General features: G+C 33.0%; 1 protein-coding gene across 1 annotated transcript in view; it reads right to left on the reverse strand.

Moving 5' to 3' along the window:
• The window catches only part of ZNF280C (zinc finger protein 280C), a 52,359-nt gene that overhangs the window by 21,347 nt on the left and 15,125 nt on the right, over nucleotides 1-15,887 (reverse strand). Inside the window, exons 5-12 of the mRNA XM_045538014.1 lie at nucleotides 15,106-15,171; nucleotides 14,869-15,005; nucleotides 11,791-11,905; nucleotides 8,279-8,449; nucleotides 8,022-8,131; nucleotides 3,849-4,069; nucleotides 1,433-1,590; nucleotides 467-567 (exon numbers count right to left, since the gene is read on the reverse strand). Of these exons, the coding sequence (XP_045393970.1) occupies nucleotides 467-567; nucleotides 1,433-1,590; nucleotides 3,849-4,069; nucleotides 8,022-8,131; nucleotides 8,279-8,449; nucleotides 11,791-11,905; nucleotides 14,869-15,005; nucleotides 15,106-15,171 (1,079 nt within the window). The remainder of the gene's footprint in view (nucleotides 1-466; nucleotides 568-1,432; nucleotides 1,591-3,848; nucleotides 4,070-8,021; nucleotides 8,132-8,278; nucleotides 8,450-11,790; nucleotides 11,906-14,868; nucleotides 15,006-15,105; nucleotides 15,172-15,887) is intronic.

Here is a 15,887-nt window from a genome sequence, read left to right on the forward strand (position 1 = left end):
TTTCCTGCTATACAAAACAGAATATTCTCTTCTTTAGATTTTAAATGGCATCCAGGCTATACTAATGGCAATTTATTTTTATCTTGCTTTCTTATTACTGGAAGCCACTTCAAATTATGGAAAAACACTGGTCTCAAAGCATTTGATTGGGTTCTCTATAACTAAAAGCATTTCCTATTTCCCTGGTGTGTCTGCATTCTTCCTTATATGATAAGCCATATGTTTGTCTTTCTCCTGCTTAGTGCAGGGGTCAGTAAACTATGGCCTGCAGGCAAAACCTAGTCCACCCCCTTACATATGACATGCATGAGTTAAACCAAAGAAGTTTCCACTAATGAAGAGGGTCTTCAATTTTAACATAGTAACTAATTTTATTTAAATGGTTAAAAAAATCAAAAGAACAATACTGTTTTGTGGCATGTGAAATTAAACAAACATTTAAGTACACAATAAAATGTGTGTGTACCTGGCAAATATATGGCATTTCACCGGGTTTATGAGTGTCCTTCATATGTTGTAAAAGAATATGCTCTGTTTCAAATGATAATTCACAGATTTTGCAAATAGCTGAAAGCAAAAAACAAACATATTATACCATTTTGAATATGTATATAAAAAAGACTCATTTTGTACATCCAAAACAAGCAATGATAGCAATAGTAGTAGTGACGGTGGTTCTAACAATTCTATACCTGTTAACTCTGTAATGTTGTACTAAGGACATTACTGATATTACCTTATTTAATTCTCATAACACCACTAAGGAAGGTGCTGCTATTTTTATCCCCATTTTTCAGATGAGAAACTGGAAGCACAGAAAAATTAAGTAAAATGCTTGAGATCTTGCATCTGTATTAAGAGGCAGAGCTGGGATCTGAACCCAAGCTCTCCACCTCCAGAGTCTATGAATTTTAACTACCACTATAATTACTTTTTATATTTAAGCATACATCAAGGCCCTTGATTTCACATTTGAAAACCATGGAGTCTAATGTACGTGTTCTAATTTAGTCCCCTATACACAACGTATGAGTTATGACAAGGAAGTTTCTAATAATGAATTATTTACAAGAGGGACTTCAATTTTAGCAACAATTTTTTTCTTTTCTTTTTCTCTTTTAGAGATGGGATCTCACTATGTTGCCTAGGCTGGAGTGCCATGGCTATTCACTGGCATGATCACAGTGCACCACAGCCCCAAACTCCGGGGCTCAAGCAATCCTCCTGCCTGCTACAGCCATGTGCCATCGTGCTCAGCTTTAGTAACAGATTTTATTTAAGTTTATATAAGTTATAACTTATTTTTCAATTTTGCTCTTAAATTACAAAGTTTATTTCTTATTCTTATTTTTCTGTCAGAATGTTTTAGGTTTCCTCACGGTTCAGATGATCAAAATCTAATATACAGGACTTCAATGAAACTGTCACTTACTAGAAAACTCATGGGGTGTGTGTGTACTCTCGATGTGGCACTGCAGCTGGAAGGGCGTGGGATATTGCCTGTAGCAGTGCTGGCAGGTGGTGTGGTTTTCCCAGCTCTCAGTGTTCTGCTTCTCAAGTTCCAAGTGGTGTTTCATATGGTTCATAAACCTATAAATGATGGTCAACAGGTGCAAAAAGTCAGATTTATAACCAAAGAAAAACCTCACAAATAAGTATCTGAACCTACATTTTAAAAATGTAGTTGTATGACTCAATATCTCTAAGCCTGAAAGCCCTCTAGAAAAGTGTGCACTTTAAATAATTTACTTTTATTAAGTGGCTTAGTAAACATTTTTACGAATGAAATTTTTGCTTTTAAAATTATCCATTAATGTAGTTAGTATGAAATATCACTAATTTTCTATGAGTCTTCATCATTATTTGAGATTTAAAAATATTCTTTTGGCAAAGAAAAATAGGGGGCTTTTTCTCCATACATGAAACACTATTTACAGTTTATGTATTTATTTTTTTTTGAGACAGAGTGTCACTCTGTTGCCTGGGCTAGAGTGCTGTGGCGTCAGCCTAGCTCACAGCAACCTCAAACTCCTGGGCTCAAGCGATCCTCCTGCCTCAGCCTCCCGAGTAGCTGGGACTACAAGCATGTACCACTATGCCTGGTTAATTTTTTTCTATATATTTCTAGCTGTCCATATAATTTCTTTCTATTTTTAGTAGAGACGGGGTCTCGGTCTTGCTCAGGCTGGTCTCGAACTCCTGAGCTCAAACAATCCGCCCGCCTCGGCCTCCCAGAGTGCTAGGATTACAGGCGTGAGCCATCACGCCCGGCCTACATTTTAAAATATAATACTTAAAGGAAGGGAATCCTACCACCAAAAGCAGCTACAGTCATAAGAGAAATCTTCTGAAGGCCTTGAAGATACACAACAGGTTTCAAGCTGCTTAGAAGATAAATTATTGGTATTTTTATTTGCATCTTGGTTTCCAAATGCATGCAATAGCGATTTTAATGCCCATAATTACAAGAACCTTTTATTTTATTTAATGATACTGGCTTACTGTTAGTACAAACTGTTCATTCTTCCTGCAGACTGTGCCCTTTGTAGCACTGTCCATTTTTCAGTTTTACATTCTGCTATTTCATCTTCTGTAAAAGGCTTCTTATGAGAAGGAACTATGATGTTCAACAGCAGACAGTACAATACAAATGGGTATAACTATTTCAAAGAGCTTACTAAAAGCTCTTTTCTGAATTTCAAAGTAAAGTTATTCAATCAAAACAGTAATTTTAAGACTGGGTCAACTATTTACAATTATTCACTATGAATCCCTAAAGAAAATAATTTTAAAATAAAGTATCAATGTCATCTACCTAGATAGCAATCATTATGAAGGTTTTGACATATCTCTTTTTCACACCTCTAAAACACTCTTTAGGGCTGGTTATGGTACACCTTGAACTATCTTCTTTCCTCCTTTGGTTTTAGTACATGTCTGTACTTTACTTTGAAAAGTATCCAAAAAATCACATGGTTCTATGGATAGTTATGTGGTAAAGCAAGTATAGCAAATGTTAATGGTAGAATTGAGGTGATAGACAGATATTCACTGTAAAAACTTTTCAACTTTGCTGAATATTTGAAAGTTTTTATAATAAAATGTTGGAACAATAACCTCACCCGATATAAACATCAGGTTACTTAAGCAATGAAAAATACCAATCACTATGTCTTGTTACTTTGTTTTGTTAATATCTCACTTAAAATGACAGATATGTAACATGCTATGTAAGTCAAAGATTGCAAAGTACAAGTTCCTAGAATTTAAAGCATACATGAATAAAATCTTTAAAATTCCACTGGGAGTTAAATCTGTGTTTTAAAATGTGTTAATTTATAAAATCAAAGTAGACATGTTTCATAGAACTGGTACTTCTCTAAAGATCACCAAAAAAAGATCACTTTCTCTACAAGGTAAATGTGCTAAAAATTATAAATATGAATTGAAAAAATTGAGCTTTAAATAAGACTAGTATGGAGGTCACACTGGATAAGGTGGTTCTTCCTGTGATACAAAGAAAAGATTTAAAGACAGTTAGAAAATAAAAATATCTCACAAAAACTCCTAGTTCAATGATATAGGGGAAAGAAGTAATTTTCCCCTAAGTTAAAATACGTTTTATCCTTACATAAGCTATCTGACAAAAATATAACTAGGTGTATCCAGGAGTCAAATTTCTAAAATACAAGAAAGTACAAAAGCTTTTCAACACAATAATCTGCCTGTGTTCTTAGCAGAAAGTGTTCAAATTGCTTACCTAGGACGGCACAGAAAAATAAAGACACAATATTCCTATCTGTAGTATCTCAATTTTTAAGCAGAAATAAAAACAAGTACTTACATACCTAATATTATTTTTAAGAACTTTCAAGCAACTGAAGCATTTAAAAGTTGTATAAGTCTTCTGTTCTCCCTCAGCAGCTCCTTCATGTCTTCCATAATAAAAGTCACTAACTAACATGACCAATTTTCCTTTATCTGAATCAGTCTTATTTTTGTCTTCGTCACTTGAAGGTTCTCCTTTAATAATTCCTAAAAAGTTATCTATCATATCTGGACAACAATGCTGAAAGAGGAAAAAATACAAGCCTTATTTATATCTCTTTTAAAAATTAGACACCAAAAAATGATTCTGTGTTTACAACTAGGGCCAGATGATATAAGACTATTCGTGGCAATGTATCTGGAAAGATACCAAAATGTTGTCTTCCTTCTTTCTATACTCTAAAAAATTCAAATAATGGACATCTACTATCTTAATAATGCAATAACTTCAAAAACAAATTGAAAACCATAAGATCAGGGATGTTTATATATCTAACACCCTTTTCCTTGCAATTTTTTCTTTTCAGATGTAAATATTTAATAATTTGTTTCTTAGCCAAAAATAATACATTTCACATCTGTGTCAAGATATATCTTAAAAAGTAGTTTTACATGTCATTATGTATAAGCTTAATTATCAAATAACACAGTAGTATTTCAGTAAAGCCTGGTTGGAACTAGATTTTGAACACAGTTAACTTGCCATCCTCCAGACTCAAGGTGCTAGAAAATGTGTGGGACACAAAGAAAGAAGCGTCAGTTACATGTTGAAATCCTCAATACATTCTATCTAGAATGCTTAAACATCTAAAGGGGGCTGGGCATGGTGGCTCATGCCTGTAATCCCAGCACTTTGGGAGGCTGAGGGGAGGAACACTTGAGGCTAGGAGTATGAGATCAACTTAGGCAACACAGCGAGACCTCACCTCTACAAAAAAAAAAAAAAGCCGTGTGTGATGGCATGCACCTGAAGTCATAGCTACTTGGGACATGGAGGCAGGAGGATTGCTTGAGCCTAGGAGTTGAGGCTACAGTGAGTTATGATCACGCCACTGCACTCACTCCAGCCTGGGTGATATAGTGAGATCCTGTCTTTTAAAAAACAAACATCCCCTCCCCCAAAAAAAACATCTGAAGGGAAATTCACCTCATATAAACTGATCCTAATGTGTAATACTTTCACACAAGAGTCTAATGAGATAAAACTAATTTACTTATTATACATACTTTTTAGTTGTAGGATTTCTCTAAAAGAATTTTCTAAGATAACTAGAGAGACAAAATAGAATGGAGAAAATATATGCAAACCATGTATCTGATAACATATAAGAAACTCCTACAACTCAGTAACAAAAAACCCAAATAAACCAATTTAAAAATGAATGCAGGAATTGAATAGACCTTTCTCAAAAGAAGACATACAAATAGCCAACAGGTATGTGAAAAGGTGCTCAACATCACTAATTATTAGGGAAATACAAACCAAAACCACAAGGAGACAAATAGCACCTCATACCTGTTAGGATGACTATATCAAAAAGACAAAAGATAAGTGTTGGTGAGAATGTGGAGAAAAAGGAACCCTTTTACACTGTTGATGGGAAAGTACATTGGTGCAGCCACTATGGAAAATATATGGAAATTCCTCAAAAAATTAAAAAATATATAGTCTAGCAATCCTACTTCTGGATATACATCCAAAGGTATTGAAATCAGGACCTAGAAGAGAAATCTGCACTCCCATCTTCACTGGAGCATTATTCACAATAGCCAAGACATGGAAGGAACCTAAATGTTTATCAATGTGTGAATGGATAAATAAAATGTGGTATATATACGTACAATGGAATATTATTTGCCCTTAAAACAGAAGGAAATCCTACCATTTGTACCAACATAGATGGATTTGGAAGACATTATGCTAAGAAAAATAAGCCAGTCACAGAAGGACAAATATTACATAATCCCTATTATATGAGGAATCTAAAATAGTCAAACTCATAGACCCAGAGAGTAGAATTGAGATTGCCAGGGACTAGGGGGGAGAGGAAGGGGGAGGTATTAGTCAAAGAGTACAAAGGTTCAGGTATGCAAGATGAACAAGCCCTAGAGATCTCCTGTACAGCATAGTGCCTATATAGTTAACAATACTGTATTGCATACTTCAAAATTTGGTAAAAGAGTAGATTTTCTGTTAAGTGTTCATATCACCATAAAAAGAGGGCAAGAGGAAACTTTTGGAGGTAATGAATATGTTTATGGTACAGATAGTGATGGTTTCACAGATGTATACTTAACTCTAAACTCATATAGCTATATACATGAAATAGGTACAGCTTTTTGTTATACCTCAATAAAGTTTTTTTTTTTTTTTTTAAAGACAAGACTACGTAATAAAACAAGTTAGGGTAGAAAATAAAAAAAACTTTCCTAAAAATCCTAATGACATACACACAAAGCAACTACAAAATGAAATACTTTAACCATAACCAAAGTGATTCGGAAGGGTTGAAAATAAAAAGATAAGCAAAGAATGTAACAGACATATGGAAACAATAAGAAAGCAAGGACTGTGAGCCTGATATTAAACAAAGCATTAAACAATAAAACAAAAAAGGATACTATAAAATACTAAAGGGTGCTTTCACAATGGAGTTATAACAGATAGATCCATCTATATTCTAAAGAGTAACACCATGAAACAGAGTTGGAAGATATCAAAGAAAATAGTACTAATGTGAGACTTGGATTCATCTTTCTCAAACATAGGGAGGTGAAAGTAGTGATAGACCCAATACGATTTTGCCCTAGAATAAAGAGACATGTATTTGGAATCTTAGAACTACTTTTTTTAATCCTTTTTTGTAAAATGCTGAATTTCAATAAAAATTTGCCAATCTTTAAAATAGTAAGCAATATCTTTTCCTAAGTTGCTTCTTTGCTTTGCACCCTTCTCATCCCTTCTTTCCCACATATAATCTTACCTTTTTTCTTGCCTCCTTCCCTACTTCCTGACATTAACACTGGGCATGCAAGCAGAATACAGAATATCTTTACACACACACACACAATAGAATACTGTAATATCTGCTAAAATATTTTAAGGTCAGTGTTACCTAAATCCCATACTTCCTTAGTACTGTGAAAATTACCTAAAACCTAATTTCCAGAGCTTTCTATATTAATATAAAGCTAGAATTCATTTATAACTATATTCTAGATTGAAATTAAAACTATCATTTCATATGAAATGCTCCATTATTAGGAATTCATTTCTGAGTGTTGAAAATTAAAATGTAAAATTAAGATTTTCATTGAGTAATGTGACATGCATATGTCACCATGGACAAAAAATAAGGTGAACAAAAGGAATTTTTAAGTTACATAAAAGATCAAGCACCTAATAAAATGCCTGCTTTACAAGAAATTTGAAGAATAGCATGTCAATAACATACTTTAATATATTATTTTCATTTAAAATTAAAGTGCAATATGCCTATATTGTAGTGTATATGAATTTAACTAAAAAGTTTTTACTGATACATAATATTTGTACACATTTATGGAGTACATGTGATATTTTGTTATGTGCACAGAATGTGTAATGATCAAGTCAGAGTATTTAGGATATCCATCATCTCGAATATTTATCATTTCTATATGCTGGGAACAAGTGTTCTCTTCTAGCTATTTTGAAAACTATGATACACTGCTATCACCCTACTCTACTATTGAACATTAGAACTTATACCCTCTATCTAACTGTACGTTTGTACCCATTAACTAACCTTTCTTCATCCTCCCCAGCCCTCCATACACACCCTTCCAGCCTCTGGTAACTATAATGCTACTCTCTACCTCTATGATATCAAAATTTTTAGCTCCCACACATGAATGAGAACATGTGATATTAACATCTGTCCTTCTGTGCCTGGTTTATTTCACTTACCATGATGTCCTCAGTTTCATCTATAATGACCTGAATTTTTAAAATTTCATGATTGGGAAACATTTTTAAGTCTTGTATAAAGATAATCATTGTGAATATCAATTTTTAGTAAGTTATATGAAATACCAATATGAGAAGGTTTCCTATCTAAATATCTAGGCAAACTGCATTTACTGGGTATCAATCTTTAATATTTTCAAGGACTTGTAAACATTTTTAAAAATGGAATTTTGAAAAACCTTACCTTCATGTGCCATTTCAAAGGATCCAAAAGGTTGAACTGAAGATTGCACTTTGGACAAGCTCTTAGGAAAGGTGCTCCAGTTTTATACTGAGTTGATGAGGTATTTATACCTAAAATAAATTAAAGATTTTAAAGACTCAAATCCATCTTTTTAAAACCTTAAACAACCATTAATAATCGTTTAAAACCCATCATAATTTCTAAAATTTATGTAGAAGTAATACAATTTCTTTTTATATGCCAGATTTCATATTTACCTGTTGATAGCATAGCCTGGGAAGATGTCCCTGAAGGAGAGTTAACTACAGACAGTGAAGCCGAGGGCTTTCTTTCAGAAACATCTGCACTGGTCTTTGGCTTTTTTGAATTAACACTGTTCATTTTAGAAGTAGAAGGACGTTTGAATACAAACGAAGTTTGATCCATACCTATGAACATTTAAATAGTGTGAAAGATAATTGTAAATGTCCCAGTACAGAATATTGCTTATATAAAACTACTACTAAAATGGCCTTACATTTAAAATTAAGTAAAAATATCTTAGAGCTAAATAAAAGGTAATATAATTGAATTAGCATATCATACAAATGGCAATAAAGAATCATGAAAATGTATATGACAAAGGAGTAGAAATTGCACCACTACTATGAACTACACAAATGTGACTAATTCATAAAATAAACTTTATGAAACAAAATTCTAAAGATGCTTTCAAACAAAGACAACATAAACAGGTACCATGAAAGAAGTCAGACCAAAAAATTCTGAGCAAAATAAGAGAAATAAAAGTTAAAGCACAAAGAATACTCTGAGCTAAGTTCCTATAAATGAATGCATCTTTCGATGCTTAAATGCATTTAAGCTTGTAAAATATTTTTAAAATTTATTCTAAACATTTACAGAAACCCATTAAAATGCTATAAAAAAACTTCAGGTGTCTAATGGAAAATTCAAGTTAGTTCTTTTTCCATCTAAAAACCTAACAAGTGGTTTAGATTAAATTATGTTTATTCCTTATGTACAAAGTGGAAACAACTAATCTTGAATGATAATACCTCATTCATTCATATGAAAAGGTTTGGAGTTAGTATAATGGCTTTCAAACTATGTTCCCCTGAGCCTAATGGGTCTATCTTAGGGAATATAATGGGTATGCCAGATAAAGAAACTCTCCTTTTATGTTTTCTTTATTAGACTTTTACATAAAATTTTGTTTGAGTAAGAATTTCATTGCTAAAAATAGTTTTGAGTTTGAAAAACATCACCTTAAAGGCCAAAAGGATTATATAACTTAGGGCATTCACAAGAGAAATGGGGCTATTTAGGCTCTAACCAGACCCAGCAAAAGTGATTTTTGAAAATAACAAACAATTGAGCTTCGAGTCAGTGACAAGCTAAAAAAAATGAAAATAACACACAATTAACTGTACTTTGCAATAAAGGTTCTAAAACTGCACATCATATTTTAAAGCTCACAACTGGCCAGGCATGGTGGCTCACGCCCTGTAATCCTAGCCCTCTGGGAGGCCGAGGCGGGAAGATCGCTCAAGGTCAGGAGTTTGAGATCAGCCTGAGCAAGAGCGAGACCCTGTCTCTACTAAAAAATAGAAAGAAATTATTTGGACAGCTAAAAATATATATAGAAAAAAATTAGCCGGGCATGGTGGCACATGCCTGTAATCCCAGCTACTAGGGAGGCTGAGGCAGAAGGATTGCTTAAGCCCAGGAGTTTGAGGTTGCTGTGAGCTAGGCTGATGCCACGGCACTCTAGCCCGGGGAACAGAGTGAGACACTGCCTCAAAAAAAAAAAAAAAAAAAAAGCTCACAACTGCATACGAATAGGAGAAGCAGTAGAGTACATATATGCCAGCAAAATAAGAGTATTATATTAGTGGGCTCCTCTATCAATCTTTCATTCTTTGAGATAACACAGAAATGATTTTTTTCATCCTCAAAACACATGATCACTGACAGCTATACTGAAGGAACTTAGGATTGATTTTTTGTAATCACTTTAACATTCTTCTGAGATGCTTAGGTTACTTGAACAACAAATGAGTACTGGTATTTTGGACTAGGCAACTGATTATGTAATATAATGGGCTGGATAGTAAAAATAGACTGTTTTAATATATAATTTTTTGAGCATGAGGAAATCCAAGTTAAATAAAATCAATCTGAGCTCAATAGTTTTAAATTCTGACCTTTTATTTATTTCTGTTGTGTTTGGCTCATGCCATTTCCTTCCCTCAACTTTTCTTAACTGTGCCAATAAAAATCCTATTCTCATTCTTCACAATCAAGTCCAAATCCAACCTTCTCTAAGAACTTTCTATGATCATCCTATACAAGAGTCCATTAATCATGCTTCTGAACATATTAGCAGATATTATCATTCATAATTGTCATTCTAACAACTGTTTATTGTCTTTTAAAGCTTATAATGTATTTTTCAAGTTTCACTTATATTATTTGGGCCTCAAAAAAGCCCCAAAATAAGTAGAGTAAGAATTAAAATTTCATCTCCAAATGGCTCATTTCAGGTGTAGAAAGTGAATGCACAATGTGAGGAAAAAAAAAAAGAATCTATTTTAATAATGTGAGAAAATTGAGATATAAAGAGGTTAGTGACTTGACAGCGGTCACAGAAATCTTTAGAATAGAGGCTTAAACCTGTATCTTCCTAATGAGCTATAACCCTATTTACCATTCAGGGAAAAGTTCCATTCTCTACAGTATAAAAGCTTAGAGGGAAAGTAGGAATCACTATCTTTACCCTCTAGAAGTTCAAGAATTCAGACTTTTCCTATGAATAAAGACCATGTGCTTTTAAAATCAGACTTAAAAATTTTATCTCTCCTTTTATTTTTATTTTGGTTCTTGGATATTTTACTAATTAGATAAGTGACACCTAGATAGATGAATATCAAACCAAGTATTATCAAAATGTGAAAATATTTCTGGCTACTCATATTACAACAATTTTTTTGTTTTGGTTTGATAAATGTTGTATACTAATTTTTTAGTAAACAATTTAAACATTCAAAATATTCTTGTGTCCCTCTTTCCATTTAGTGAAATATATCAAATTAGCTAATATAGAAACAGTAATTGCTTTGATTATATGGAATTTTTCAACTACATAAAATTCCTTCATTGGCATACTATTTTAGGTTAATTAAGAAATTCATTATGGCACACATCAAAGAACTGTAATTCTTCAATTTTCATTATTCCTTCAATGGATATTTACTGAGTACTTATTATGTACAAATCACTATTTCTTTAGTTCTGCCATTTTGTGACACTACTGTATAATCACATTTAATTATCATATCTGCATTGTTTATTTGGATAGAAAGACACTAGCCTATGAAGAAATCAATTATAACCATGCACCTTTTCTCATAATAATGGCCTTCCAAATAATTAACATTTTTTAAACAGAGTATATAAGGCATCAGGGGACTTACCTGACTCACAGAAATTATATTAAGATTTTTCAGCCCATGGCTGGTTCCAAGTGAGAATGAGCTCAAAGAATACATGCTAGCCAACTTAACAGGACAAAATATAATGTTCTATTATTAAATACAATTTTATATAATATCACCCAAGAAAGACATTCAGGAATGATTAGCTCTATCCCATCTTACAATATGTAAAAAACTTAACATGAAAGTATGGGGCTTCAAAACAGAAACATAATTCCATAAATATAATTCCAAGTCTCTGTTCATAATTTTTATGAAGGAGTGCTAAACCAGACCTTCTATAAAAACTGCTGGTCCATCTGGGGACAGTGGTACTGTATCCTGGGTCAAGTCAAACAGTGAGACTGAAGAATCATCTGATCCAGCTGGTGATGACTTCTTTGTAAAATCCTGTAAAAAGTTATAATTATTTTGTTTCATAAACTTTTATAAAGGTAAGCTTAACTGTATGTCAGTACTATGAAGAACCTTAATGACTCAATTACTGCTATGTAAAACACAAAGGTAATTATTACTCTCTGCCAAAATTAGCATCTACTGGGTGAGGGGTATACAGGAACTTTGCATTATTTTTGTAATTCTTCTGGAAATATGAAACTAGTTTGAAATAAAAAGTCAAAATTAAAAAATAACGATAATATTATTGGCAAAGTATAGGCTGTATTTTGGAACAACTTTTCTGTAAGAAAATTTTAGCAGTATCTATCAAAAGGGCTTTCAAAAGTTCATATCCTTTGATCCAATTACTCCAATTATTCTAACTTCTTAGAATTTATACTAAGGAAATGAAAATGTTTAATGGAGAATTATTTATAATAGCAAAAAGTAAAAGCTTATGTGTTCGACAACAGAGGAATGTTTAAATAAATTAAATGATAGTCTATCATACATCATGGTTTTGAAAAACATCTAGTGACAAAGAAAGTGTTCTTAGTACAATGTTCAGTGAAAAATGAGGAAGAGGTATCAAATATGTATGGATATGGTCCTGATTAATATACTTTATATGCTACATTAACCATCTGCAGAAAACAAAAATCAAAATACAGTATGTGTTCTTCTCTCTTTTCTAATCCGCCCCTCTTACACAGTATTTTTATAATGGGAATAAAAAGATTTTGCTTTCTTGTTTTGTGTTTACAAGTTGAGAGATGATTAGGTTTTAAGAATTTTACGGTCCTACTAAGTTTTCTAATGACATGGGTTTGTTAAGAAGTTATTGAGACAGACACTGCAGTGACCCAAACCATTCCATTCCTAGAATTTGAGGCATAACAGGAAGATTTCTGCATTTGAGCCTTAAAGTATATTACACAAAAGCAATAATGGGTATGACTTAATTGTAACGAAGCACAATCTTACTGCAAGGTAAGTATTTTCCCTATATATTTGCACTTAAAAATGGAAATTACCCCCTTATAATTTTTAAAAATAGTTTTTTAACAGAAGTTCCTCCAAATAAAGGTAACACTTTAAACCCTCTCTGAGGTGACATCTCTGGTCAATTAAGTACCACAATTTCAGAGAAGAGATACATTATTCAACAGATAACTTATTAAATAATTCTCCAATTGGGAATTTCTTATGTCTCATAAAATAGTTCAGAAAGATAACAAATACAATAGTAATGTAGAATAGACAATAGAATGTGATTCAGAAGACTTGTCCTTATATTTAACTATGTAACCTTGGGCAAGTCACTTCTAAGCTTCAAGCTATTTACCTTTCCAACTGAAATAATAGCCACCAATAATTGTCTTTAAAATGTGCTTGCATCTTTCACAGTACATGTATTATACCAAGTAGTTGTCACAAGAGTACTAATAAAGACCTAATATTACCACCAATTTTACAGATAGATAAAGTAAGGTTTTGTGTGGTTAAGTAAGGTTGCCAATACAACCCAGCTTGTTACTGGTGATGGAGCTAGAATTAGAACTCAGGTCTGCCTAATTACAAAGTCTGTGTCCTTAAGCTGTATCATATTGACTTTAAAAGAAATTAATAATAATAATAATCTCCCTCCCTGCCTGAAAGAGTTGTTGAGGTAAAGAGAATGAAATAGTTTTAAAAATTAAAAAAAAATTCCTTGCATAGATTTCTCAATTCATTCAAGAATATATAGCTGTCATTCTCAGCCCTGGCTGCACATTACAATCATCTGGAGAATTTAAAAATGTCAATATAGTGAAAAGGGCAAATGTCTTACTGTTAAGACAAGAGTTTTAACCTTATAGACCCTTGAAAGTCTCGGGGAACCCCAACAGTCTGTGGACTATACCACTGCTCTTAAGGCAATGTTTCCATTTTTAAAGTATATACTTAAATGGATGAATGGATGTATAGGCATATTTTTAAAATAGGATTTAAATCCCAGATGAATCATTTACCAGCTGTATGTCCTTGAGTAAATCATTTAGCCTGAGTCTCAGTTTCCTCAACTATAACATGAGAATAATAATAGTGCCTACCTCACAGGGATGTCATAAGAATTAAACAAGATTAATTTATATATAGCATTTAACAAAAAGACTTATGCATACTAACAGCCAAATAAATATTAAGTACTACCATTATCTATTACTTCTGTTAAGTGTTTAAAATTAAACTACGGGCCGGGCGCGGTGGCTCACGCCTGGAATCCTAGCACTCTGGGAGGCCGAGGCGGGTGGATCTTCTGAGCTCAGGAGTTCGAGACCAGCCTGAGCAAGAGCAAGACCCCCATCTCTACTAAAAAATAGAAAGAAATTACCTGGCCAACTAAAATATATATAGAAAAAATTAGCTGGGCATGGTGGCGCGTGCCTGTAGTCCCAGCTACTCGGGAGGCTGAGGCAGAAGGATCGCTTAAGCCCAGGAGTTTGAGGTTGCTGTGAGTTACACTGATGCCAGGGCACTCACTCTAGCCCGGGCAACAAAGTGAGACTCTGTCTCAAAAAAAAAAAAAAAAATTAAATTAAACTACGAAGATATGTTTTCAGAATAAACAGCAACAATGACTTCAAAACAATCTTCCTAACTAAGAACACCTGGTTCAGTTTACTATCTTAAAAATGTTGCCATTATGCAATATTCATTACTGATTATACCTTTTTAGTCATATTTAGATATCATAGTTTTCAATACCATAACCTATTTAAGCATATCATTTGATTATTAACACGTTGGGTAATTAGCTCCTACAGTTATTATTTTGGGTATTGGTTGAGCTATATCATAAGGATGGTGATATTTTCTGATGGTGATTATGCCTCTACTGAGTGGTAACTAGCTATTATAGTTCACAGTTTTAAGTCAGTATTATAATATCCAATGTGTCCCTGAACTAAGTATGTAATTTCAGAAACACTTACAGGTTTAGACACGTTATGAACAATAACAGAGCTATGTGAAGATTTAGATTCAGGATGAAATCTAGGCAAGGCAGCCACTGGACTTGATGCTGGGTCTTTGTAGTGTTGACTTGTAGGCTTGAATACATCAGGAATACCTGTATTTTAAAATTAAATAATATATTGAATATATTTCTATATAACCAACTGTGTCAAATTATTTCACTTTAAAGTTAAAATACTGTAGTAATACTGTACCTGGACTGAGTGCCTCACTCTTTATTCCCTTTGAAGATGAGCTGGAGTTACCTCTGTTCAAAATATCTGTAACAATTATGTTTATTTAAAATTTGTTATGTGAATAAAACACATATTAAGACAACAGAAAAAGCATTCAAAAATACATTAACACACAACGAGCAGGTGAAGTATATTTCTTTTCCTTAATAGTGAAAGGTTGTGTGACTTGAAATCAAGCCCTTCCCCAAACCCATGCCACATTCACACCCTAAAAGCCTGGAAGATTTATTATGGGTGAGCGGATTGGATTATCTGTTCCACTACTCTTGAGTTCTTTTTTTTTTTTTTAAATCTAAGCACAGAAATAGCATCGTCTTGAGTTCTGAATGGGAAATTATCAGACTTCAAACTAGACTAAATTGAATTTAAGAGTTTACCAGAGTATCTGATTAACTTGTTTCAAATCTACCACTATATCAAAAGTCAATTTGAGCCCAACTGGATGCTCTGGATCAGTTTAAGATCGCACACTCTTGTACCCACGTGAATCTGTAACTTCTTGATTATTAAGGGATCAAATTGAAATTTGGAAGAGCAGAGATTTGTCTAAAATTGCTTATCAGGAAATGGTATAGAGCTTTAAAAAGTTCCATAAAAATCTCAAAAATTTCTTTTTTTTCTCTCCTAGTACAAAAGAACCAAATCTCATAAAATAATTCTATAAAGTAAAGGGTCATGCAAAAGTAGGGTTATTTTATGATCATGGAAATGCAGTACTCTATGACTAAACACAACATAAG

This window comes from Lemur catta, chromosome X (genome assembly GCF_020740605.2).
Source record: "Lemur catta isolate mLemCat1 chromosome X, mLemCat1.pri, whole genome shotgun sequence".
Lineage (NCBI taxonomy): Eukaryota > Metazoa > Chordata > Mammalia > Primates > Lemuridae > Lemur > Lemur catta.